This window comes from Muntiacus reevesi, chromosome 15 (genome assembly GCF_963930625.1).
Source record: "Muntiacus reevesi chromosome 15, mMunRee1.1, whole genome shotgun sequence".
NCBI lineage: Eukaryota > Metazoa > Chordata > Mammalia > Artiodactyla > Cervidae > Muntiacus > Muntiacus reevesi.
The window spans coordinates 31,815,201-31,840,077 of NC_089263.1; the positions used below are offsets into that span (position 1 = coordinate 31,815,201).

Here is a 24,877-nt window from a genome sequence, read left to right on the forward strand (position 1 = left end):
CCGAGGGGAGCCCATGTCCAGCGCGTCAGGCCTGGCTTTCTCCCACATCCGCGCTCCAGCGCCCCCTGTACTGTGGGCCTGAACAACACAGCAGGAGAGGCAGCTGGGATGCCAGCAGGCCGGACCCAAGCCCAGGACGGCCCCGGGGCCAGGCCTGCCCCGTGGTGGGATGCTGGGGGAGGCGGGTGGTGAGAACCCCCTCACGGCAGACACAGAGGACACTTGCTCGTGCAGCTGACACAAGGCGGCAGCTACATCTTCCCGCAGTGCTCCCCACCCCATCCCCCCTCACAGGGCAAGCACAGCCTCACTCACAAGAGACAGGGGGATGGACAAGATGGCACGGGGATGGGGGCCAGGTGGGACAGGCAGGCTCGGCGGATGAAGCGCCGAGACCGGGCAGCGGCGTCCTCATGGAGTGGTTTATTACGATTCCATCTCACAAGGCAGGTGGGTGGGCGGCAGCGGCACACGGACTCCAAGCCCCCGACAGACGTCTGCCTCGGGCGCATGCAAACAGTGCAACATGGTCAAGCGCAGACACGGGGCGACCGAGGCGACATGGACACGGGACACGGGGTGGGGAACAGGGCCGGGGCGATGGGTCCCTAGAGAGGGGCCTGGTCTCCCCAACCCTCGTGGGCAGGACAGGAAAATAAGATTCGTACTTCTTGTAAAATGCCCATTTGCTGGGTACTTTCTTTCTCCTTATCTTGAAAAATAATAAAAAATAAACACACGGAAAAAAAAAATCTCAAAAAAAGGAAAGGAATAAAACTCTAAGAAGGCGAGAGATGGGAGGCCAGGGGGAGCCTGACCACGGCAGGGCATCTACCCCCCAGCTCTTCAGTCTCCCCCCATCCAGGCCCGTGGGCAGGGCTCCCAAAGCCCTATAGGTGGGTCCATGGAAGAAGGTGCCAGGCCTAGGCGGGGTCTCCGGGGGCCAGAGGGGGCGTGGGCTGGGACAGGAAAGAGACCCACTGGCCTCCTGCTGGGCTCAGTTCGGGCTTGGGCCCAGCGAGCGGGGCACGAGGTCCGCAGTCTCTCCGGGTTCAGTCCCCACAGGCCCTCGGCCTGGGCGAGGCTGGCAGTCACAGGTGCAGCTCGTGGGTCTTGATGTGCTCGAGCTGCTCGCGGAGCTGCAGGAAGGAGGGCCGCGTGGCGGCGTCCAGGTGCCAGCAGTTCTTCATGACCTCGTAGACGGCAGGCGGGCAGCCGTCGGGGGCATCCATCTTGTAGCCCTTCTCCACCCGCGGGACGACGTCCTTCAGGGGCTGCGGAGAGGTGGGGGTGGTGTGAGTTGGTGCGAGGCCTGACCCGGAGGGGACCCCTACTTAGCACTCCTCTCCACGACACCCCTAGTTCTGTCTCAGATCCAGGTCCCGGGGGCGGTCTGTGAGGACCCCAGGGCAGGTTCGCAGCTTCCAGGCCTCAGATGGGGGAGGCACGGTCCAGTGAGGCCCCCACCCTGCCACCCTCCCCTTTCTCCAAGCCCCCGTCTCAGCCCCAGCACCCACACTCACAATTCTTGGATAAGGCACTCGCCCAAAAGAGTAGATTTCCCAGAGAAGGATCCCGAAACTCCACACATCAGACTTGGTGGAGAATTTCTGCCATGTGGATGGGAGAGGCAGTGTCAGATCTTGGGAACTGGGGGTGGGGGTGACCAGGAACCCCATCCACCACTGCTCAGGCCCGGAGGAGAAGCCCACCCACCTTCTCTCTTAGGGCCTCGGGGGCTGTCCACTTGACCGGCAGCTTGCCCGTGTCCTGGGTGCTCGAGGCCTCCTTGGTGAGGCCAAAGTCGCTGACCTTGGCCACGTTGTCCTCGGACACCAGCACGTTGCGGGCAGCCAGGTCTCGGTGCACGAAGTTGTTGCCCTCCAGGTACTCCATGGCCTCACAGACGTCTCTGGCGGTGAGCCGCCCACACGTCCCCTCAGACAGGGGTCCCGTAGCAGGGCAACCCCCCACCCCCAATCAGGGTTGCTTCACTCACAGTGAGAACTTGAGGAGACAGTCTCCGCCCAGCACTGACCGACCCCGAGACCGCAGATAATCCACTAGACTCCCCTGGGGCAGGACAGACAGAACGACAGGCCCCATAGGTTAGACTTGCCCTCCAGACCTCAGGGGGCTTGGGGCTGGGTAAATGGCGACACTCAAGGGAGGTGTGAGGAGAGGGAAGGGGCAGGGGAAAGGTCAGGACATCACTTCTGAAAGAATATCGGGTCCTACACGCCAGACACGGCACTCAGCAATTTTCATGCACTGTGTCTTAATTCTCATGAACCTCTGAGGTAGACTGTTACTACCTCCCTTCACTGACGAGGACCTGAGGTTTGGCGAGGTGACACAACATTTCCAAGGTCACCTGGAATGGTCATTCCATTGGTCACCTCCAATGAATAGATGATGAGCCAGGACACAAGCCAAGCCCCAGCGACTTCGAAGCTCGGCTGGAGAGCAGGGACTGGGGGAGCAGGGGCCCGGGGCTGTGGGGGGCTGGGGGCAGGCACACACCTTGGCCATGTACTCGGTGACGATGTACAGCCCGCCCTTCTCCTCCACGATCACGCCCAGAAGCTGTACCAAGTTGCTATGCCGGAGTTGCCTGGGGTGGGACGGGGTGGTCAGAGCCTGCCAAGCCTCCCCGTCAGCTCCCGGCTCCGGGGCGACCTCCCCACCCACCCCCTGCCCCAACGCACGTCATGACAGAGGCTTCAGCCAGGAAGGCCTGTGCAGTGGCGTCGTTCTTAATGCACTTGACAGCAACTTTGTTCCCACGGTAGTCGCCCAGCATCACGTCTGGGGGAGACAGCTGGGGCTTGTTCCCTGGACTCCCCGCAGTCACCAGCCCCGCCCAGGCCCCCGCCGTCTCTGGCTCACCTCCAAACTCCCCCTTCCCTAAGGTCTGCAGCAGCTTCAGGTCCTTCATGTTCAGCGCCCAGCCGCCTGGGTAGGAGGTGACGGGCGCAGGGGCAGTTGTCAGGGAGGGGGGTTAAGTCAGAGCAGGGGTCGCAGCAGAAGCAGGCTGGACTATGACATGAGGGTTCCCTGGAGGTCTCCAGAGCCTCCGGGATGGGGGTCGTGCCAGGAAGCCTGGGTGGGGGAGGAGGCGGGTGGGCAACAGAAGGGCGGGGGCGGGGGCGGCACTCACTGCGGAAGAACTCGTCCTGGGCGGCCACGGTGCCCTCCATGACCTTTGGCTTGATGAGGCGAGTACAGAGTCCGTCTGCATCCGAGGTGTAGTGCTGCAGGGCGCGGGGCAGCCCATCAGGACCGGCCCCTGTGCGCCACCAGGGGCTCCCTGCACCACCCTGAGCTGACCACCAGAGGGCAGCAGGGGCCAGTCCCACCCAGTCAAGAGTTGCTCTGGGTAGGGAGGGCACCCCATTTCTGGCAGGCTTAGGGAGGCCCAGACACACAGCCTGTCTCCCATGCCACCCCACACCCCAGGTGCTGGACGGACACCGGCTGTTGCTATCACTTGGCCTCACCAGCAGCCCTGACTCAGTGTAACACCAGCCTCTAGCCAGGTGTGCAGAGGATCCCTGCCCCAAGTCAGGCCTGCGGCGGGGACAGTGCTGAGGGTGGGTGCAGGAGGCATCTGAAGGCTGCCTGGGGCAGAGCCGGCCTTGGGAGCTGCCGGAAACAGGGACCACCAAGGTGGAGCTCGAGGGGACATGCTTATATACCCATGGTTGGGCACAGCTGAGTGGCTGAAAGGAAGCTAGCTCCGGCATCAGAAGACTCAGATCTAGTCCTGGCACCTCCAATTCACAGCAGTGTGACCTGCAGCAGGCCCCTTAACTGCTCTGAACCTTTGTTTCCTGGCCTACACACTGGGCTGCCATCTCCGCATGGAGGCACTGTGGGGTCAGAGGTCAACCTCGGCACACCACAGGGGCTCTACGGAGGCAGGGGAAAGGCAGGCTCGCCGAGGCCGCGGGACCTGCCCAAGGTCACCCCGCCAGTGGCGGTGGGGCTGCAGCGGAACCCGGCCGGCCCGGGGGCCCTGCTCACCTCCACCAGCTGCATGAGGTTCTCAAAGTAGACCTCTTCATCGATGCTGAGCTTGCTGGCGTGGTACATGATGCGGTAGTGCTCCACCTTGCCGTCACAGCTCACGCACAGCGTGTAGTCCCCGGGGTAGTTGGTGCTCTCCCGCACCAGGAACAGACCCGTCTCTGGGGGGCACAGGAGCCGCTCTGCCTGCTCCCGCGTGATCTTGCCGTGGAACCAGCTGCGGGGAGGCCAGGCCTGGGGTCGTGGCAGCCCAAGGGCAGTGCTGGGCTCCACTTCCCGGAGGCCCTCCCTCTGACTGGCGCCTCCCCGGGGTTCGTGGCTTGGACAGGCGCTGAGGCCCTCGTCCTCTGCTTTCCGCCCTTCATCCCCTCTGAGGTCCGTACCCACACCCTTCTTGTCTCGAGAGGCCCTCACGGACATCCCAGCTCTTACTCCTGCCTCCCTGCTTTCCTGACTCTCTTCCAGGGGACTCAGGGCTCCCGTCCTCCTCCCTCCCAGACTGGAGCTCCTGACCGCTCCTCGGAGGTACTCACGGCATGAGGCTGAGCTTGGTGCCTGCCTTCACGCCCTCCCGCTTCTGGACATAGTTGGCTGGGATGATGCCCTCACGGCCCACCTTGTTCTTGGCTTTGTACCAGTTGGGGTCCTGGGGAGAGGGGAGCCCAGACACTTCTCAGGCTCACCCACCCCTGCAGAGGAGCCAAAACCCAGAGGTGGGTGGTGGGTGGGGGTGTGAGGTCCCTGGTTACCTTGGTGACAGCCACAATGGTGAGCACGTCTCCTTTGCAGAAGGGAAGGTCTTGCTCAGCAGTGCCGTGAAAGTTGTACTTGGCAATACATTCTGTACCGGATGGCCAGGCGGCCTGCAGGGCAGGCGACAGGTGGGCGGTTGCAGCCCAGGGCAACCCCCACCCACCTGCCTGCGCGCCTGCAAGGTCACAGCCTCTCGCCTGGCCTCCATGAGCCTGGGTGAGGTGCCCCTCCTCCAGAGAGTGCTGGGTGCCTGCCACCTGAGTTTCACCCCCTGGGCTCCCATCTTGAGTGCCTCCATCTGGATTCTACTTTGCTGAGGGCCAGGGCTGGGGAGAAGGGGAGCGCATCGACCCGCACTCTCACTCCCTCTCCTCTCAGCACCCCATGGTGGCGTGGGGACCCCCGCCACGCCAGACCCCCATCCCTGTAGTACCTGAATTGCCGACATCTTCTCAGAAGATCTGGCGTCCCCGTGTCACAGGAAGGCCGACCTGTCACTTGGTACCATGAGAGCTGCGGGGAGAAGCAGGGACTGAGGGGAAGCTGAGATCCTGCTCCCTCCCCACAGCGATGTGAACAGATGCCAGAGACCTCTGAGCTGGGGTCTGGGGCAAGGGCTGCCCTTTCCAGTCTGGGGGCACTGGGCAGGGGAGGAGGGTCGAGGACCCCCAACACCGAGCCCACTGTGGCCTTGCAGCCCACAGAATGACCGACAGAAGCCACAGATCATAGCGGGTGAGCAGCACCTGCCCTACCAGCCCCGCGGCGGGATGTTAGCTAAGGGGTCTGAGGGACCACTGTGGGCGTTCACTGAGGACGGCTGGGAGACAAAGGAGCTTGGGATTTGGGGGAAGTCACTTGTCCTCTGCGGGCCTCTTAGTTCTGTCACCTACAAAAACTCGCCCAGGCAGTATCTCTGAGGTCAAATGTAAGCCAGCTCCATGGCCTGGCCACCCCACTTCCCGCACACACCCGAGAGATGACAGGACAGGTGCTGCTGAGACAGGCCCGGGAGAGCGCGCGGTAGCCGGGTCTGAAAAGTGCACACTTGGGGACTGCCCAGATGCTCACCGGGAGTGAGACAGATAAGCTGGCTATGCTCACAGAACACCGAGAGCAGCGAACGTGAATGAACTACCACCATGAATCAACATTGATGCGTCTCTGGGCATCATGCTAACCAAGACGCCAGGCAGGAAGCACACACGCCATGTGATCCCACTTGTATCAGGTTCAGAATCGGGGGATTCCCAGTGCAGGATGGAGCCCTCGGAGGAGGCAGCTAGCTGTCTGGAAGGGGGAAAGTTCAACTCTGGCAATTCAGCGAGCTGTACCCTGTGATGGGTGTATTTTCTGGTGTACACGCTGACTTCAATACAGTGGACTCCCCCAAGAAAGCTACCCCAGCCAACCTGACGCCCCCAGAGCAGCAAATCAGCCCCGTCCTGCACACATACTCTCTGCGGCCTCAGCTCAGCACACCCTTTACAACCATCATTTTCCCACACACAGCCCAGAGCCGCTGTGGACCTGTCTCAGGAAGCAGAGGGATGGGACTACTGTTCTTTGCTGACAGATGAGGAATCTGAGGCTTAGACAGGGCCAGTGACTCTCCCATGCCTATGGTATGCCAGAAGAGAAACTCTTCCACGTGCCTTGTTCCCAGGCTCATTCATAAGATGGACAAGGTCTGGGGCCTGGCTGACAAGCAGGAGCAGTGGAAGAGGACATTTAAATGCAAGTGCCTCAGGGTGTGAAAGGAGTGAGGGCTGTAGTGCTTAGGTGGGCTTCCTGGAGGAGGGAGTGCTGGAGCTGAGCCTGGAAGGTTGCAGGGCTTGGGAAGGCAGGGGCACTCTGGCTGGAAGCCCATGCTGAGGGACGGTGGGCAACAGATCCTTTGGTCTGAGCACCCCGTCGTCCGCTGCAGGGGACGGTGAGTACTGGGCCTGCGGGAGGGCATAGACCCTACAGGGATGTGGGGCTTCAAACGCCAGGGGAGGAGACAAGCTTGGCTTCCGAGGGCCACGGGACCTGGGGCCTGAGCAGGGGGGCGTGTGGTCTGGGCGACCAGAAGGAGCCGGGGGGAACCACCACCACTGCTTCCAGGCCCCGCTCCTGGGGCTAGGGTCAGGCAGACCGGGCTCTGACGAGTACACAACGGGCAAGACACTCAGCCCTTCTGATCCTCCGATCTCACGCTCCGAAGGCGGGACAGGGACACCCCACAAGCAGGCTATGGAGGGAGTGGAACGAGCCCGCAGACTTGGAAGTGTCTGGCATCAACCCCTTGCCCCTGCGGATGAAGGGCTTCCCTTCCTCCTGGAACACACAGTGCTTCCTGTCCCAAGGCCAGCGCAGCAGCCTCTGTCATCTGAGCAGGGAGACCAGATCCCCCCAGACACACACACTGACCCGACGGAGCCACCATGAGTGTAGGAAGCAACTCGGGCTCCCAAAACCACCTGTGGGAGCCACGAGCTCCCCCTGCCCCCATTTCATAGAAATGGAAACCGAGGCTCAGGAGGTTGCAACAACTTGTCCTAAGGCACACCTCCAGTCAGGGGTGATGGTCTGGGACTTGAATCGGGGTCGCTCTGTGGCTGGCTGGGTCCTCAAGCTGCAAGCCCTCTGCATAGGGGCTCTGCCAGCTCTCCGCACCCCCACGTCTCCCCCTCCCTCCACGGAGGGCGGAGGCTGAGGCGCCGTTAGTCACCCTCTCAGCTGTCAGTTTGCAAACACGCTCTCCCCGGCCTGCAGCTGCCGCCGCCGCCTCTCCACTGACTTGAGGATAATAATAAAAATAATAATAGGCCATGTTGGCTGAGCACTTACTCCTTGCCAGGCTATCCTTGGCACATTATGGCTCATCAAATCCTCCAACAACTGAGAGAGGCTATTGTTATTCCCATTTTACAGGTGAGGATGCCGAGCTAGGCCAAGAGGCAAGTGGCCTTACCTGAGGCTACACCTCCAGTGAGCATCCTGCCTCACACAGGTGTCAGAGGCCATCAGAGCCAGCAGGCCATCCCACCCCCACGCCTGGTGCCTCTGCCTAATGTGCCCGCACATGTCTACAGGACTGCCGGCAGGCTGGGCCCACCCTGGCCTGGAGAAGAGAGTGCAAGGGAAGAGGGAGAAGCGAGCAGTGCTCAGGGGAGGGGAGAGCCCAGAGAGATCAGGGGGCCTTCCTCGAGGATCTGGGTTTGGAGAGGACAGACCAGGAAAGGAGAGGTATGAGCTAGCCTTCCCCTTGCTCTACTGGCTACGGCTTCAGGACTCAGTTTTCCCATCTGTACAATGGGCTGGTTACAGCCTTGCAGCTTCCAGGGCTGCTCTGAAGCCTGCTTTCTGCACACAGAAATCCTGCTGGCAGGAGCTGCAGATACTCTCTGATGGCTCCTCCCTGGCGAAGTCATGAGGCCAGGACGACCCTGTCCTTAGGGCCCTGAGGGTCCAGATGGGCTATCCCCCTCCAGGTCAGAGGCCAAGAGTCAGTGGCTGGGAGGGGCCACTAAAAACTGTGGCCTCTAGTCTGGCCTTGGTCAGGCACCGAGGGGCCCTGCCAGGGTTATCCAAACCTTGTTTCAGGTTGCTTTGTGGAAGAAGTGCAGGAACAGTGTCCTGGGAGTCATGGGCTCACAGTTCGGTTCCTGCTGTCACCAACTTGCTGTGTGACCTTGGGGAAGTCCCTTGAGCTTCCTGGGACTCACTAGCTCTCCAGCACATGAGCCAGATCCCTTTATCACCTGCAGCTCCTAGGGCTCTGCCTCCCTGTCTCAGCATTCCCTCTCCACCTCTCCTCATTCTTTACCCAAGGAACTTCCACTCAACATTTGGGGTTACACAGGTGCCTAAAAAAATGTAGTAGGACAGTCCCTGCAGCACTGTTTGGTGTAGCAAGAGGCTGGGAGACAGATTTTATGTCCATTAATAAGGAACCAAGTAAATAAACGACCAGGTATCCCCAAAAGGGAAAAGGGCCAGCTGGGATGGGGCCAAGACGGATCTCAAGGTGTTGAAACAGAAACCTCGCCATGACAGACTAAATAGAAACGGCAAACAACCAGCTCAAGTCATGAAGGACATGTTGCGAGGGGTACAGGACAGTGACATGGCACCTGAGGACCACACTCCAGATTAACCAGAGAGAACGGCACTTCCCCCACAGCGAGATGTGGTCGACGCTGTTCACCAAGTGATCGAATTAAGCAGTACCAGTGACGAGAGGGGCATGCAGAGTGCCTCCTGCCCAGAGGAGGGCACAGCATCCTCTGTGCCACGGGCGCAGAGCGGCTCAACCTGACTCCACTTAGGGAGCCCAAAGATCTGGCCCGACTTGAGGCAAGGTCATTAAAGACGGCAAGGTCATTAAAGACGAAACAAACAAGCGCAGGCTGGGGAATGTTCTGGATTAGGCAGGACAGTAAAGAAACATGACACAACAACAAAATGGTAATTATGGGAGGTGAGGGATGCGTTAGGCGACCTTACCGTGGTAACAGTATCATAATATGCATGTGTATCAAATCCTCACACTGGCACACTACTTAAATCCACATAACACTAAGTAGCAATTATATCTCAATAAAGCTGAAAAAGAAAGAAAAGACACCCGACAGCAAGACTCAATGAGTGATTCTGAATCAGATTCTGGATCAGAGGGAAAAAAATAGCTATAAAGGTCACTTGGGAACAACCTCGAAAAATGAAAACGTTAGATAATACGATGGAATTAATGTTAATTTTCTTAACTGTGTGATCATGGTACTGTGATTATATAACAGATCTGTGCTAAAGTACTTAGAAGAGGAAGGTATGATGCCTGCAAACACACTCACATCGGCAAAAAAAAAAGTATACACATATGTCTAGTACACAAAAGAAAAGATAAAGCAAATGTGGCAAAATGTTAAAAACCGGTGAATCTGGGTAAAGTATATATGGGTATTTGTGCGTGTGTGCTAAGTCACTTCAGTTGTGTCTAATTCTCTGCGACCCCATGGACTGCAGCCTGCCAGGCTCCTTTATCCATGGGATTCTCCAGGCAAGAAAACTGGAGTGGGTTGCCACACCCTCCAGGGGATCTTCCCCACCCAGGGACTGAACCCGTGTCTCCTGTGCTGCAGGCAGATTCTTTTTCCATCTGAGCCACCAGGGAAGCCCATATACAGGTATTTATTATACTATTATTTCAGCTTTTTGGTAGGTCTGAAAAACTCAAAGACTGGGGGGGGGGGGGGGAAGCAAGGTGCAGGATATCATACATGGTATATTACAATCCTTGTTTTTCCAAAGGACATACCATTCATCTCTGACCTCAGAAATGCAGATTATCGCTAAAAGACAAAAGAAGCTGATAACAGAGGTTATCTATCTCTGGGAGGGGGAAGAGGAGTGAGGATCAAGTTCAGGGCAACTTCCTTTTCATTGTATATCTGCTGTTCTGTTCTTTAAATTGTTTTTTAACAACATGTATCTATTGAGTGAGTGAAAGTTGCTCAGTCTGTCCTGTCTGACTCTTTGCGACCCCGTGGACTATACAGCCCACGGAATTCTCCAGGCCAGAATACTGGAGTGGGTAGCCTTTCTCTTCTCCAGGGGATATTCCCAACCCAGGGATCGAACCCAGGTCTCCTGCATAGCAGGCGAATTCTTTACCAGCTGAGCCACAAGGGAAGCCCATGTATCTATTACCTCCCCCTAAAAATTAAGACTTGAGTTTCCCAGGTGGCTCAGTGGCAAAGAATCCACCTGCCAGTGCAGGAAACACAAGAGATATGGTCCAACCCCTGGGTCGGGAAGATCCCCTGGTGGAGGAAATGGCAACCCACTCCAGTATTCTTGCCTGGGAAATCTAAATCCCATGAACAAAGGAGCCTGGCGGACTACAGTCCATGGGGTCGAAAAAAAGTTGGACATCACTTAGTGAATTAAACAACAAGAAAAAGAGCAAAAATTAAGATCAGGAAGGAAATAAATAACTTTTTGAAGCTTGACTCATGCCAGGAGTCTTCCATGGTCACCTGGCTGTGGTGGCTGGCTGCTCCGGGCCTCCAGAACCTCTCACGTCTCATGGTCCAGTGAGAAGCTCCCTGACCCTGGCCTGGGAGCCCTGCAGGATTAAAGCTGGGCTGACACGTCCTAGCAGGGGCCAGGCCCAGGGCGGCTGGTCAGTGAGTGAGCACTGAATGAATGAAGGAACCAACAAACAACAGGGGGAAGCTAGGCCGGCTGCACCACGCTGTGGTCCCATAACCGACAGGACTATATTTAACTCCAAAAGGACAGCAGCTGCCACCCCACCCCAACAGAGCTGGGGGACAGGGGGCTTTCACTCCAACTTCCTGCCCCAAACCCTGCTCCCGGGAGCCCTTGTGCTGGGGTCCCGGGAACAGGCTGGGCATTGTGCCCAAGCGCTGAGGTCAGTGGCCACGGCCTCAGGCAGGCTTTCTCGGGAGCCCAGGCTGACAGGGAGGGGGGAAGCCCAGAAACTGCCCTCTTCCTGCTTTGGGGCAGCTGCAGACCCCAGAGCCAGGCACGTGCTGAGGGCCAGAGTAGGTCAAGGGGCTCCTGCCCTGCCCCCCTTGCCAAAACTCCGCTGCCCAGTGGGGCGTGGGAGCCTTCAGTAACTGTTTACACCCAGCTAAAAATACCCACTGAAAACGGAAGTGCACAGGAGACCTGGGGGGGACTCGGGGGCCACGGTCCCCAGAGACTCTGGTCCTGCCGTAGGACCCGGCTGGAGCCTCTGCGGGGCCGGGGCAGCCCCCTGGAGGCAACAAGCTGGTCCACCTCGCCCTCTGGTTCTTTGAGCCATCGTTTCAAGAGCCTCCCTGTGTGCCCAGCCCCACGTGTGGTGGGTCAGTATGGACAGGAGGGTCCTGCCCTCGGGACCCAGAGAATGCCGCTTGGCTTCTCTCCCTGGTGCCCAGCCCTGCTCGCCTAGCTGCCAGGTGGTGGGCCGGTGACGGCCAGGTGTGCTTGATGCCTCGAGAGAGGCAGGGGCTGGGGCCCCTGGGGAAGGGGGGAAGCGGGAACTGGGAGGATCTCAGGTGGAAGATGCTAGATCAGGCCAGGGTTCGGATTTCAAACCGCGTGGTACGCAGGGGGTTAACTGAGGCTGAGGAAGCTCGGGTGGGGCCTACAGGGGCTCTGAACCCAGGCAGTCTGGAAGCTGCTGACAGGTAAGGCGCAGACACAAGCAGCACAGTTTCCGGCTGGGCACGCCCCCCCCCACCCAAAGGGCAGTGCACCTGAGGAGGGCGGGGCTCGGCCGGCAGCTGGGCTGGGCTGGCAGCTGGACAGTCAGCCCTGCCTCTGGTTTTGCAAGGGGCACCCAGGCTGACGGCACTGTGATGCCCCTGGCCACACACCAGGGCAGGGGTGGGAGCTGGTTCCCACTAAGCCGCCGGGGGGTCCCAGAGCCCTCAGCACACCCACTACACAGAAGGTCTCAGGGCCGGGCAGCAGCAGAACTGGTCACAAGACCCGTGGAGAGGCCTGAACCTCCCTGGAGGTCAGGAAAGGACTGGAGGGAGGGTCCCACTCACTTTGCCTCCCGTGTGTGCTGTCCACTCCCCACCCCGGGGCTCCCTCAGCCGTCAGCACCCCGGTCCTAAGGGGAGGGGTGAGATGAATGGCTGAAAAATGTTAAAAACCAAACTACAGCAACACATGGGCTTTTTCCTGCCCCCAGGGGCTCAGTGGGACTGGAAATCCCGTCTAGCGGTTGGGAGAGGCGGGGGCTGGAGGAGAGGAGCCTAACGGGGTGCCTCCTCCACCACCCCCCCCCACCGGCACTGCTGTGGCTGGAGGCTGTCACTCGTGGCCCAGAAAGGTTTCTAATTACCACTCAGGAGCCTAATTACCTACATGCACTGGGCAGGGGGGACTCCAGGGCTCCCCAGGGCCCTAACCCAGGCCTCAGTCCGCCACACCCCTCGGCACAGCCTGTGGTCTTTGCATCTTCATTTGCCTACATTTACATATAGCCTCTCAGCACTGGTCTCCAAAGAACCCTTGAAAACCAGACTGTCCTTGTCCCTCACCCCAAAGTCCCCTAGTCACCTTTCAGGTGGGGAGACTGTGGCCCAGTGGCCGGTGAGTGGTCTGGAACTTTGACCCCCAGATTCCCGTCTCCCCATCTCAGAGAACATACAACCATGCTACCCAGCAGAAGGAGAAGAAGGGTTCCCAACACCCTCCCCCACGGGATGGACAGTAAAAATGAAAGCACGGGAGCGAGAGCCTACTGACCCAAGCCTGCCTTAGTTACTTCATCCTCAAAAATCCCCTGTGAGGTTTTACTGTTATCTGTTTGACAGAGGAGGAGCCCAGCTGAGGACGATCACCCAGCTTCCAAGGGGGAGAGCGAGGGTTTGAGCTCAGGCTTGTCTGAACTTGGTCAGCAAACCCTCCACCCTCTCCTTGGGCAGGACCGATGACGTCCTGGACAGACAGGTGAGGGAGGGCAGCTGAGGGGAGACCGGCCAGCCCTCCTGTTCTGGGAAGCACGGGTTACATCTGTGCCATACCCTGCCTTGCAGAGACAGGTCAAGAGTTTGTCCAGGGCCACACAGCAGCTAGAGAAGTCAGAGCCCCAGAGAGTAAGGGCTCCGGCTGAGGACCTCTGCCCCCACCCACCTCTTTCTCAAATGCTTCTTGATTCTCATGGCCCTGCCCCTCCAGGAAGTCCTCCTGGCTGCTCCAGCCTACGCAGATCCCCAGCTTCTGAGCTCCCACCAGCCCTGCCAGGAAGTTGGAACCACAGGCCTCCCCCAGCTGACTCCTCTCTGAGTCTGGCCTCCACTACTGGTCGGCAGGGGGCTCTGAGGGTTCCCTCTCCCCTCCAGCTTCCCTGCGGGTGGCCAGCACGCAGATGTCCGGGCCTGGGTGAGGAGCAGAGGTTGGGCTGAGAAGCAGCAGCCAGGGGGTGCAGGTGTTAGGTGACACCCAGGTCTTTACCCACCCGCTCGGCTTCCAAACATGTGGAGAGCAGACCGGTGGGGTGAAGGGGGTGCGCCAGGCAGCCTCTCTTTTGCGTCTGGAGGCCCAGGGCACGGAAGGGGAGGGGGAGGCGGAGGGAAGCTGCGGTTGGAGGCCCAGCCCCACCGAGGCGTTCAGAGCTGGTGTGTGATGAGAAGCCACGTTCATCACAGGACCTCAAAACCAGGAAGAGAAACTGAGCAGGCAGAAGGGCAAGCTGGGCTGCGCGGGGGGGCCCCCAGCGCCCCGGGGCGTGCCAAGGGGAGCTCCTGGACAAACCACTTGGCCCCCCTGGGCCTCAGTCTGCCCATGGGAAAAATGGGATGTCTCTCCCTGGTTCTGCCACTCTGGCCCTGACTGGTATGGGCTGCAATGTGCCTGAAGCCAGGGACCCTGCCCCAATTAGTGCCGTGCTCCTGGTCCCGCAGGGGGCTCTGGCCTCTCCTGGGAAGCAGGGCTTGGCCCTCTGCAGCCAGCCTTGCCCTGCCTGCTTCTCCTCTCAGCCACACAGGGAGCACACTAGCTCTTCCTCACCAGCTCTTTATTTTTAGGTCTGAATTTGACTTTAATCATTACTTAGCGGATTCTATTTCCAGCCTTTGGATGAAGGGACCCAGAGGAGAGGAGGAGGGGAGGCAGTGCTCCCTGCCTGGGATGGAGGGGTGGCCTGCTCCTCCACCCATCCTGTCCCCAACCAAGAAAGGGGGGCATTGAAAAACACCCGAAGTGCTCACCCCAGCCAGGCCAGCATCTTGGAGAGGACCGCACCCTGTGACCTCATCCTAGCCTGGGCTGTGGGACAGAAGGGCAGCTGTAATGCCCACTTCCCCTGTGCCAAGACCAGGCAGGAGGCAGACACTCCAAAGGCAAAAGTCTGGTGGCCGGAGCCTGAGGTCAGGCACCGGGGAGCCCTGTGCATTGAACGAGCCACGTCGGGAAGGATCCTCTGCCTAGGTCAGTCCTGAGCCATACTGGGGTCATCTGGGGCTACGGTCTCCTAGGCCCCGGGAGTGCCAATCTGAGACTGGTTTCCTCCTAGGGTCCCTGCGGTGGCACTAGGAAGGCACGCCCCCACCCCCGTCCTCCGGTTCTCCACAGAAGCAGAACAAGAGGAGGCAAGTGATGTCAGAGCAGTACACACTCAGGTTAGAGCTGGGCAGCACCTGCCAGAGAGAGGGCTGCCAACACACGAGATTTCCCAGTGATCTGTGGACCATCTATGTTCCCTTCTACTCCCAGCTGGGAGGCCTGGAGTCTGTGGCCCCTGGCCCCGGCTTTCTTCCTGCCTTCAGCTGCTCGGTGGGAGGATGCGGCCGGCATGGCTGTCTCTGGCTTGAGCCTCAGGATGCCTGGGGTTCCTTGCCCAGTACTCAGTTTTCCCAGGGAGTAGGTCCCTGTCTCTACAGGGGAAACGTGGGGTTGGCCTAGGAAGTAGCTGAAGCTGGGGGACAGGAGGCAGCCAGACACTCAGAGAAGAGGCCTCATTCATTCATCTCTGATGCTGGAAGAACAGAAGGAGAAGGGGTAGGACCAGGCCCCAGAAACCAAACCGTAGCCCATCTTCCACATGGTGATGGGGCAGGTGGAAGGCAGAGAGGGGCGACAGGACACTGGCCAGAGCAGTCTCTGAACACAGGGTTTCAGAAGGGCTCCCAGGGCAGAGACCACCCTCAGTTAGGTAAGCCATCAGCCAACCCCGGCCCCGGTGTCTTCTGTACACGCCAAGGCAGCCAGCCTTGGGCACGCTCTCAACTACGCCTACCCTTCTTCCAGAGCATCTAGTGGACGCCAGGGGCTGCGCCAGACACCTTCCAGTACCTGGGTTAGTTAGTTCAGTGTCCGCACACTCCCCTCTGAAGTAGGGATTGCTGTTGTGTATATAAAGGAACTCTGGCTCAAAGGATTACCTGCCCAAGATCCCTCTACCCTGGCCTCAATGGCACAGCTGGGCCCAGAGTCACTTGTTGGCTGGGTGCCAAGTTGCCTACTCTCTCCAATACCCTCGGCTGCTATGGGGGCCTGTAGTAACAACACTCACAACAGCGACAGACGGGCAACAACAGTGCACAAGCCTGGGGAGACGGTTGGAGTATCGCCGCTATGGCAGAGCTGTCCGGAATATTCTGCAGCTTTTTAGAGGCAAAGTTACAGACTGCGTAGCAACGTGAGAAAATGCCCAGATACAGTATTAAATGAAAAAAGGTGTGAAGGCACATACACCCAAATCACAACAGCGACGAAGGAAAAGAAGATCAGGAAAGGCTGGCTGGGAGCTCCAAGATGCTAACAGCCACGGCACTGGGGAAGAAACAGTGGGTGAGTTTTTCGTTTTCTAAATGGTCTGCAGTGCTGTTTCGTTACTTTCTAAATTAAGCACCCTAACACTACATACCTACATACTTAGTTTTCTCGTAAGGAACTCGGGGTTTGTGTTCTGGGGACCTACCTGTCCCCTAGCTCTGGTCCTGGTGTCTGGGACACCAAGGGATGGCCTTTCTGATTTGGGACAGCCCCTGAGACACACGAAGGGTCCTTCCCTACCTCCTCTTTTGCACATCAAGCATCTGTGGGGTATTTTTTTGAAGCCAAGCCTCCAAATCCCTCAAAGATGGAGCCCAGAAGCAGACCCCGGGCATCTTGGCCGATCAGGCTTGTGGGGGCAGCCACGTCACACTGTGGGCCCTGGGCCTCTGTTTCAGCCTGAACTCTGGTCTGTTCCGTGATGGTTCAACCCCTAGGGGCCTGGTACCCTCTGCAGTGATGCTGCAGGCCCTCTCCTGCTCCTTCTCAGCCCCAGGTCCAATGCAGACAGAAGAGCTGGGAGGAAGACAGCAAGCTCGCCAGAGAAGTGAATCCCTGCACACGCGCTTCCTGAAGCCGGACCCTTCCTTCGAGGGCCTCGGGACCCTGGGCCGCACCTAACAGCTCACAGGTGTCCAACCCGGTCAGGTTTCAGCCCTAGGCCCTCGGGCTGGAAAGGAAGTCAGGGCTGGGTGAGGGGAGCCTCACGGACCCACCACATCTGTGAAACCTCCACTGTGCCTGTCAGGGCAACCGGAAACAACAATCAAGGGCAGAGGCCTGAGCAGTACAAACCTGCCAGTGGCCCCCGGGGCCCCAGACACACTCCAGGGGACCCCCCACACCTCTAGGAGCAAGAGGATCCTGTCACACTCCCAGTCTCCCGCCTGCCACCTTCGCCCTATTCCTGCTGGGGCCCCTACCAAGAAAGACACTGGGACCATCACGGTGTGGGGAGCTTGGAAGAGACCATCTGGGTGTCCCCACTCTGACAATGCTCCGATGCCAAGGCGTAGCGTGGCCCCTACAGGGTTTTCGCCTTCCCCTCCAGATCCCAGTCACCGGCTGAGCCAAAGGTGTACATGAGGGCTGAGTCAGGAGAGCCCACTGGACTGCTTGAGCTCAGAAGCAGGGGTACACCCCACAGGTGCCCCCACGCACTCGCCACATCCCATGAGTGGGACTCAGCTTCAGACAGCAGGGGGAAACCCCATAGATAGGGCCGATGCTGCCCGAGCCCAGACGGAGGCAGAGCTGGGGCCGGAAGCCCTCTCCCTTCCCTCCGAACCTCTGTAGGGGAGCACGTGCTCACCCTATAAGGTCCCATGGGCCAGGCTGGGGGGCTTATGTCCCTCGTGGATAAAGGTACCTTTATCATTTCCCTCTACCCATAGCAGTCCAGCCCTGCAGAGAGGGGGGAATGAAAGGACAAACAACCTAACTCTGCCAGAGGCCTGGGACAGCAACTTCCCCCTTTAAGCCTCAGTCCCCTGGTCTACAGAAAGGGAGGGGAGAGGAACCCCTAGTTAAGCTTTAAGAATCTGATGGCTGGACACGCCCCTTCCTGACACCTGGGAGAATGGGTTGACAAGGCTGCCAGCAGGTGGGGGCATGGTCCTAATAATGCCCGGTGTCACCTCCACCCAGGACAGAGGCCCTGCCCAGTTTCCCCACCCTAGGGTCAGAGGTCCCTTGGCTTAGGCCTGGTCTTCTGGGAGGCTCAGGGTGACAGGCTCAACCTCCGGCAAGCTCAAGGAAGGTGGCTGGTCCCTGGGCTTCCTGAAGACGACAGAGCCTCCGCGGGGGGAATGAGGGAGGGGTCAGAACCAGGCAGGTCAAGGAATCTGCAGGGAGGCCCGGGGCAGGGAATGGCAAACCGCCCATTCTCCGGGGGCCCTGGTCCATGCTGACCCCCTCCCTCCAGGCTCCAGTCAGAACCCACGAAACGGGTGGGGGTAAGACAGACTCGGGGTGGCCTGAGACAAGTCTGTGGGGCTAGAAAGGCAGTACCTCCCTCGTGCGCTCCCCTCCCAGTCCGGCTGACAGTGACTCCCGGGAGATTTCGAACCCGGGAAGGGGTGGGGGGGGGGCGCGGTAAGGGAGGTGGGGGATGGGTGTGGACGCCACGGCAGCTGCAGGAGAAGCGGGACGAGCGACCTCCGCCCGCCTCCCTCCGGGAAGCACCCGGACGCCCACCTCCTCTCCCGGCCCGCCAGGCACTCACCTCTCTCGGGGCACTGCGGTCCGGGCCACCTCGCTGCGGGCAGCATCAGCGGCCTGCCGGACGGTCCATGCGGCCAGGGGGGAGGGGAGGGGCGCAGGGGTCCCCGGGTGTGAGGTACAAAGAGGTCTGGGTGCGAGAGGAGGGGGAGGAGGGACGGCCAGACAGAGGCAGGGGGATGGCCGCGCGGCCCGGGTCGGGGAGGGAAGAAAGGCGGGGGAGAGGGGGCGGGAGGGAGTCGGGGGGAGGAAACAATGTAGCCGGCGCGGCCCCGGCAGAGTTCCGCTTCCAAACGCCGCCACCGAGGTTCGATGTGGGGACGTCGCGCCGGCTGCCCGGGGCGGCCCCGGACGCTGGTTCGAGGCGCCGCAGAAGGTCCCCGCGTTCCACGCCCCGTGAGGCTCCGGCGGCCACAGGCTGGCTGGGGCGGGAGAGACCGCTGGCCCGGGGGTTGGCCCCGACGGCGGTGCGGCCGGGAGACCGCCCCGCTCGGACCCCACCCCAGCAAGATCTCCGCGCGGGGTGCGGGGTGGGGCGAGAGCGGGAGGGCGGCGGCGGTCGCGGCGGCGGCGGCGGCGGCGACAGCGGCGGCCAAGCTCGGCTCGCCCTGGGCTCCGCTGGGAGGAAGCTCGCAGGCCTGGCGAGAGGAAGCGCGGCCCGGATCCTCCGCCCGCGGCACCGCGCCTGCGCGAGGGAGCCGGCCCGGCGCGCGGCGGGGCGTGGGCCGACGGAGCAGCGCCCCCTGCCGGGCGCCGGGGACACTGCGGGGGGTGTGTCCGCGCGCGCGCCCTGCCCCCGCCTGCCTGCCCGCCCGCGTTGGAGGCTCCCGAAGGTCCGTCGGGGAGGGCCGGCCCGGCCGCCCGCCCGGCCGCCTTGGAGCAACCGCCAAGCCTTTCCCGGTGTAGGAGCGACGGAGGCCAGGCCTCGGCCCCTCTCCTCGGGCCTGTTTGTGCACAGGGGCCCTCACCCGCAGGAGCATTCATTCGTTCACGAGCATTTCCTGGCGCTGCCAATGTGACAGGCCCTGTTCAGGAGTCTGCCCGCAGGGCCGCTTGGTGGCTGTCAAGGAGTTCCCAGCACCGACAGGCCAGCAGACAAGCGCTAGGAAATAATTGATAAAAGTGAAGAAGTGGTGTACAAGGCCCACAGGAAGCAGGAAAGACGGGAGGGCTACCGGGGAGACTTGATAGAGCTGGGACTTTAGGCGGAAGGAATAAGCGTGGCCAAAGCGGGCAGAGGTGAAAGCACTTGGCCCCTGTGCCTGCTCAGTCTTGGCCGGCTCTTTGCGACCCTGGACTGTAGCCCACCAGACACCTCGGTCCGTGGGGAGCCTCCAGGCAAGGATGCTGGAGAGGGGTTGCCGTGCCCTCCTCCAGGGCATCTTCCCAGCCCAGGGATGGAACCCGGGTCTCCTGCATGGCAGGAGACTGTTTGAGCCATCAGGGAAGCCCCCTGACGGCTCTGGGAAGTGTAAGTGGCTCAGCATGGCTGCAAGTTTGCAAGGTAGGTCCTGTAAAGTCGTGGGAGATGGGGTCCCCTCAAGCCACAGAGCACAGAGAGATCCAAAAGGCCTTAAGGGGTTTTCTTGGACTTTGTTTTCAGCCTGGAGGCAATGAGGAAGTTGTCAGTGACCGTGGCCCTGGGAAAGTTACTTAACCCCTCTGTGCTCTAGTTTACCAAATGGGGAAAGTAATAGCACCAACTTCTGAAGGTTCCATGGGGGAGGAAATGAGTTAATATGCCTAAAGTGCTTCGTGTGCAGTGGCAGGCACTGAGTCAGCCCTTAGCTAGCTATCACTTCTTCCTATATATTATTGTTAATGAAGGACAGGGTGTGATGGGCTCTGAGCTCAGGAGCAGACAGTGAGCGTGTGTGTGTGTGTGTGTGTGTGTGTGTGTGTGTGTGTGTGTGTACATGCGTGTGTGTGTGAGGGGGGAGTGTAGAGCTGGGGGTGGGGGTGGGGGTCGGGATGGAGGAGAGACCAAAGACTCCAGTGTAGGTGGGAGGCAGGGCAGTTCCTAGGGACAGGGCCCTGAAGGAAGGTTCAGGGTTCGATGGGCAGAGGAGAAGGCCATTCTATGATGGGGAAAGGAGGTATATAGGAGGTGACATTCCAGAGAAGTGAGGGATTCGGGAGCGAGAGGGACAGTCAAGGGTCTTGTGGGAGAGCCAGCTGAGAAGACAGTGTGGTTGTACGTTGCAAAGAGCTGAGTTGGGTGTGCCTCCCCAGACAAACCACAGGATGGCCCTCTGACCCAATGCACCCCTGGGCCAGTTTCCAGTAAGAAGCCAGCCCTGCAAGGAGGGAAGTAAGTGTAGTCACACCACTGCCCTTTGAGGAGATGTCCAGTAAGTCTTAGAGACAGCTGTGGTGTAATAGGAAAAAAGCATGGATTTGGTGTTCTCACGGTAAAGTTAAATATCAGCTGAACCACTTCCTAGTGTGTGACCTTGGTCTAGTTACTTAACGTCTCTGAGCTCAGTTTCCTCCTCTGTAAGATCAAGTTCAAAATGCACCTCTCTTGCAAGAGATGGTGCAAAAAAAAAAAAAAAAAAGAAAGAGATGGTGCAGATTCAGCAAGATAAAGGCCTTGGGTTGGGGGAGGTGGGGAGGGCACTCAATTTGGCTGGTTTCCCTTTTTTCCTCTGAGGTCAAGATGGAATGATAAAGTGGGACCGGATGGGGCCACCTCTCAGCCTAAAGGAAAGCACTTCAGCAGCTCTGCAAAAGCTTCGGGAAGGGTCAACCTGACATCTCCCCTCCCCCGACTGGATCAGCTGGCAAAATGGGAAAGGGCTGTGAGGATCCCTCTTTCCAGTCTGTCACCGGTCTGTCTTCCTTTACCCCCAGACATGTTTGACTTCTTCCCATGGGTTTGCTGTGGCCTGAGTGTGAACTTTGGAGTCAAATAAACTTGTATTTGCATCCTGGCTCCACCTCTTCAGAGCAGAAATGAAATAAATTTGTTAACTTCCCTGAACTCTGGCCCACGAGGCAAATCAATACATGCACGGGCCCCACAGAGCTATCCTATGGCGGAGGAGCCAGTTCACTTCCAAGTTCACCAGCATTCGTTCATTCACTCCCTCACTCAAATAATTACTGAGCACCTACTAAGTGCTTGGCACCCTTCTGGATGCAGGAGTTGAAGGGGTGAGGAGACCACCTTGGTTCTTGCCTGGTGGGATCAATAAATAAGCAGGACAATTTGACAGTTGCCTAAGGGCAATGAATACTTGATGGAGGAGAGAGCATGGGTTGGGGATGATGGAGAGACATAGAGAGCCCAAGAGCTTAAGGGTCAGCCAGAAGGTCAAGGTGACAAGACCAGTGAGGGAGGGTTGTATGAGAAGAAGGGGCCTGATTTGGTAGGGTGTTGTGGGGAAGAGGTTTTATTACATGAGTTTGGATTTTATTATATGAGCAATGTGGACCCAATGATAGATTTGGGGAGTAACACGACTGAGCAAAAGTCAAGAGGCCAGTGCAGAGGCTTTGTGTAGTGTGGCCATTGATGATGGGTCTGGGCCCCAGTGGGCAAGGGAGAGTCACGTGGCAGTTTTGGTGATGGGGCTGTTTGGGGGGAGCAGAGGCCCCAGGAGAAAATGGACCTGATTATCAAGTACAGCTGGAACACGGGGAAATGCTGGTGCTCTTTGCCGAGGTCAGGAGGACCTGGGAGAGGGGCAGACTGGGGGTAGCGCTCAGGAGCTATATTTTGGACAAGCTGAGGTTAGGACATCCGTGAGACAGGGAGATGTCAAGTTGGTGTTTGGAGCCATGTTTTAACGACGAGGCCACTGAGGCTCAACCCTGAAGAGCTTTTCCAGAGTCTGACCCCCAGTATTGGGGTTCCAGTCTGAGGACCTCCAAAGCCTTGGGCACCAGACAGCCTCCCCTTTCAGCAGACTCTAGGGAAGGAACTCATGAGAGGAGAATCTGAGGGTTTTAGGATGGGGGGAAATTTAGGAGGAGCCCCCTCCCTCCCAGGCAGGCTCAAGTGCCAGCTTTGCCAGGCTGGGCTACCTGTCCCTACCATGGGAAAATGGAGAAAAGAGGGCAGGCTGGAGACCCCTGAATGTGGGGAACAGGGCTCAGGATTTCTGGCTGCGTTCAATGACACAAGGCCACCGAACTAGCTCAATGCAAAGTTGGGTTGGTCACCAGAAGTCCTGAGCTTAAGCACATTTATGGGTAGAATGAGCTCTGCTCCCGGGGTCCCCTGGGAAAGGGAGGGCCTCTCCTCCCTCCACCCTGCTTCCTCCCCTCCCCCAGCCTCTTTACTTTGAGATGACAGTTTAGAGAAGCTGGTGTGAAATAGTTTGAAACTCAGAGGTCTGGGCGGTCCCCCAGGGCAGAAAACAGGAAGCCAAGATTAAAGGCAGATTTTCAGCAAAGTCCCCTTCGACTTCCTGCAGAGCAGGTGCTCAGGCTGAGCTCACTGACAACAGCTTCCCTTGCTGGCAGCACCTCTGGGTGGCTCTGCAGAGGCTGGCCCTCCTGCTTTAGGAGCCCATCTTCAGTCTTATCATCACCATCCCCGCTGGGAACTGGGAATTCCTGCCAGGCCCTTGGGGGAGTGAGCATCCTCTGAAAGAGGCTATGGATGGAGTGGTCGCTGGCGAAGATGCCTAGTGGGGGCACCAACAGAAACCAGCACCTAAGGACACCTGGGAGGCAGGGAGACCAGGTGGAGAGGACGTGGGCTTTGCGATCACTCAGGCCTGATGTGAATGCCACTTCCTTGCTGTAGGGTCTCACTGATCCTACAGTGGATCAAGAAGTGGATGCAATGGAAAAGGAGCCTCTTGGAAAGGTGACTGGGTAGACTGGACCAACACTGGGGGCTGAGAGGCCTAGGGAAGGGCAGGACCAGGAGAAAGCAAGTGACCACAGTGGCTGTCTCAACATCAGGGGCCACTTGGCAGGGTGGCCCGGCTGATAGCCATAGCTGCTAAAGGCTCAGGGGCCCAGGGCCCAGGATGGGCCTCCCCTCTGACCTCTTTCCCTTCCTGACCCACAGGAGAGCTAGCTTTTGTGGGCTCTATCAAGCAAAAAGCTATACCTACCTCATGCAGAAGCAAAGCCTTGACCTTCCAGATAAGTCCTATGCTCTCTGCAAGGGGCCTGAGCCCCCACCCTCACAAAGCTGTCCTTAAGGGAAAGCGTTGCCCACCTGGACCTAGAGTCATCACATATTGCAAACCTCCCTCTTCCGGCTTGAGTTTAGCCAGAAGAGGCGGCGCTGGCCTGGGAGATGCAGGTTCTAGGGACAGACTGGCTCCTGACTTTGGACAAGTTCTCCCCTCGTCCCCGGTTCCCCCTCTTCTGTACCAAAGGGCTGCACCTGATGATCTCCTGTAGCTCTGATTCCTTGTGCACAGGTGGAGGCCCTGGGCATGAGCGGGTTGGGCAACTGCCAATGGCCTCCAACTTCTGTCCCCCTGTGACCAGGGAATTACCATTTTCTGAGCACTCACAATGTTGCTGTTGTTCAGTCGCTAAGTAGTGTCTGACTCTTTACAATCCCGTGGACTGCAGCCCGCCAGACTTCCCTGTCCTTCACTGTCTCCTGGAATTTGCCCAGATTCATGTCCATTGGGTTGGAGATGCCATCCAACCATCTCATCCTCTGTTGCTTCCTTCTCCTACTGCCTTCAATCTTTCCCAGCTTCAGGGTCTTTTCCAGTGAGCTGACTCTTCACATCGGGAGGTCAAAGTATTGGAACTTCTACTTCAGCATCAGTCCTTCTAATCACTATTCAGGGTTGATTTCCTTTAGGATTGACTGGTTTGATCTCCTTGCCATCCAAGGGACTCTCAAGAGTCTTCTCCAGCACCACAGTTTGAAAGCATCACCTCTTTGGCACTCAGCCTTCTTTATGGCCAAATGCTCACATCCATACATGACTACTGGAAAAACCATGGATTTGACTACATGGACCACTGTCTGCAAAGTGATGTCTTTGCTTTTTAATACACTGCCTAGGTTTATCATAGCTTTTCTTCCAAGGAGCAAGCATTTTTAAATTTCATGGCTGCTGTCACAATGTGCCTGATACTTTGTTATTATTATTGATTATGATACTAACATTTACTGGACGCTTACTGTGCATAAGCATTTAAAATGTCAGATTAATGTCTCTTCTCTTTACTGTAATAGTTTGCTCTAAGGGAATTTTTAAGGAAGCTTCTTTATTTCTATCATGATGATAGCAGAAATCTTGGTAGTGATGACTTGGTGGCTTTTTGGCTTTAGTGGTATTAGCGGTGGCGGTGACACAACCGAAAGGCCACTGGTAGCTGGAGGACCTCTCTCTTGTGGCCTGAGGCAGCCTATATATAGGACTTCCCCGACCACAACACAGGAGTTAACTGGCTGGTCTCCTGACCTCGAAGGTCATGGGTCTGTGCTCCCCAGTTCATAGTCCCTCTGGAGTAGGCAGATACAGAGCTAAGTTTATGGCATGAATTGGTCAAGGAACCTGGGGTTTCTGCAAGCTGTCTGGGGTCCTCCCCATGGCACGTGTTTCTTTTCTCTGGGATCCCTGGCTTTGGAATGTTCTATCTGGTGGGGCACAGATGC

General features: G+C 58.4%; 1 protein-coding gene across 1 annotated transcript; it reads right to left on the reverse strand.

The window, feature by feature from the left end:
* Positions 1-668: 668 nt before the first annotated feature.
* On the reverse strand, positions 669-18,956 carry CSK (C-terminal Src kinase). The gene is made up of 13 exons (XM_065906688.1): positions 18,293-18,956; positions 5,216-5,295; positions 4,779-4,892; positions 4,563-4,675; positions 4,027-4,246; positions 3,161-3,254; positions 2,890-2,955; positions 2,709-2,808; positions 2,524-2,614; positions 2,000-2,073; positions 1,717-1,912; positions 1,524-1,610; positions 669-1,274 (listed from the first exon to the last, which is right to left on the reverse strand). The coding sequence occupies exons 2-13, from the start codon at positions 5,228-5,230 to the stop codon at positions 1,092-1,094; spliced, it is 1,353 nt and encodes a 450-aa protein (XP_065762760.1). The 5' UTR covers positions 5,231-5,295; positions 18,293-18,956; the 3' UTR covers positions 669-1,091.
* Between the last annotated feature and the right edge of the window lie 5,921 nt (positions 18,957-24,877).

Bases quoted from the DNA above. Each gene is read 5' to 3' on its own strand.
- CSK (XM_065906688.1), bottom strand. The intron at 2,615-2,708 runs GTGCGTTGGGGC...GTCCCACCCCAG, and splicing joins GCTGAAGCCTCTGTCATGAC to GCAACTCCGGCATAGCAACT. The intron at 2,074-2,523 runs GTGTGTGCCTGC...GTCCTGCCCCAG, and splicing joins TCACCGAGTACATGGCCAAG to GGGAGTCTAGTGGATTATCT.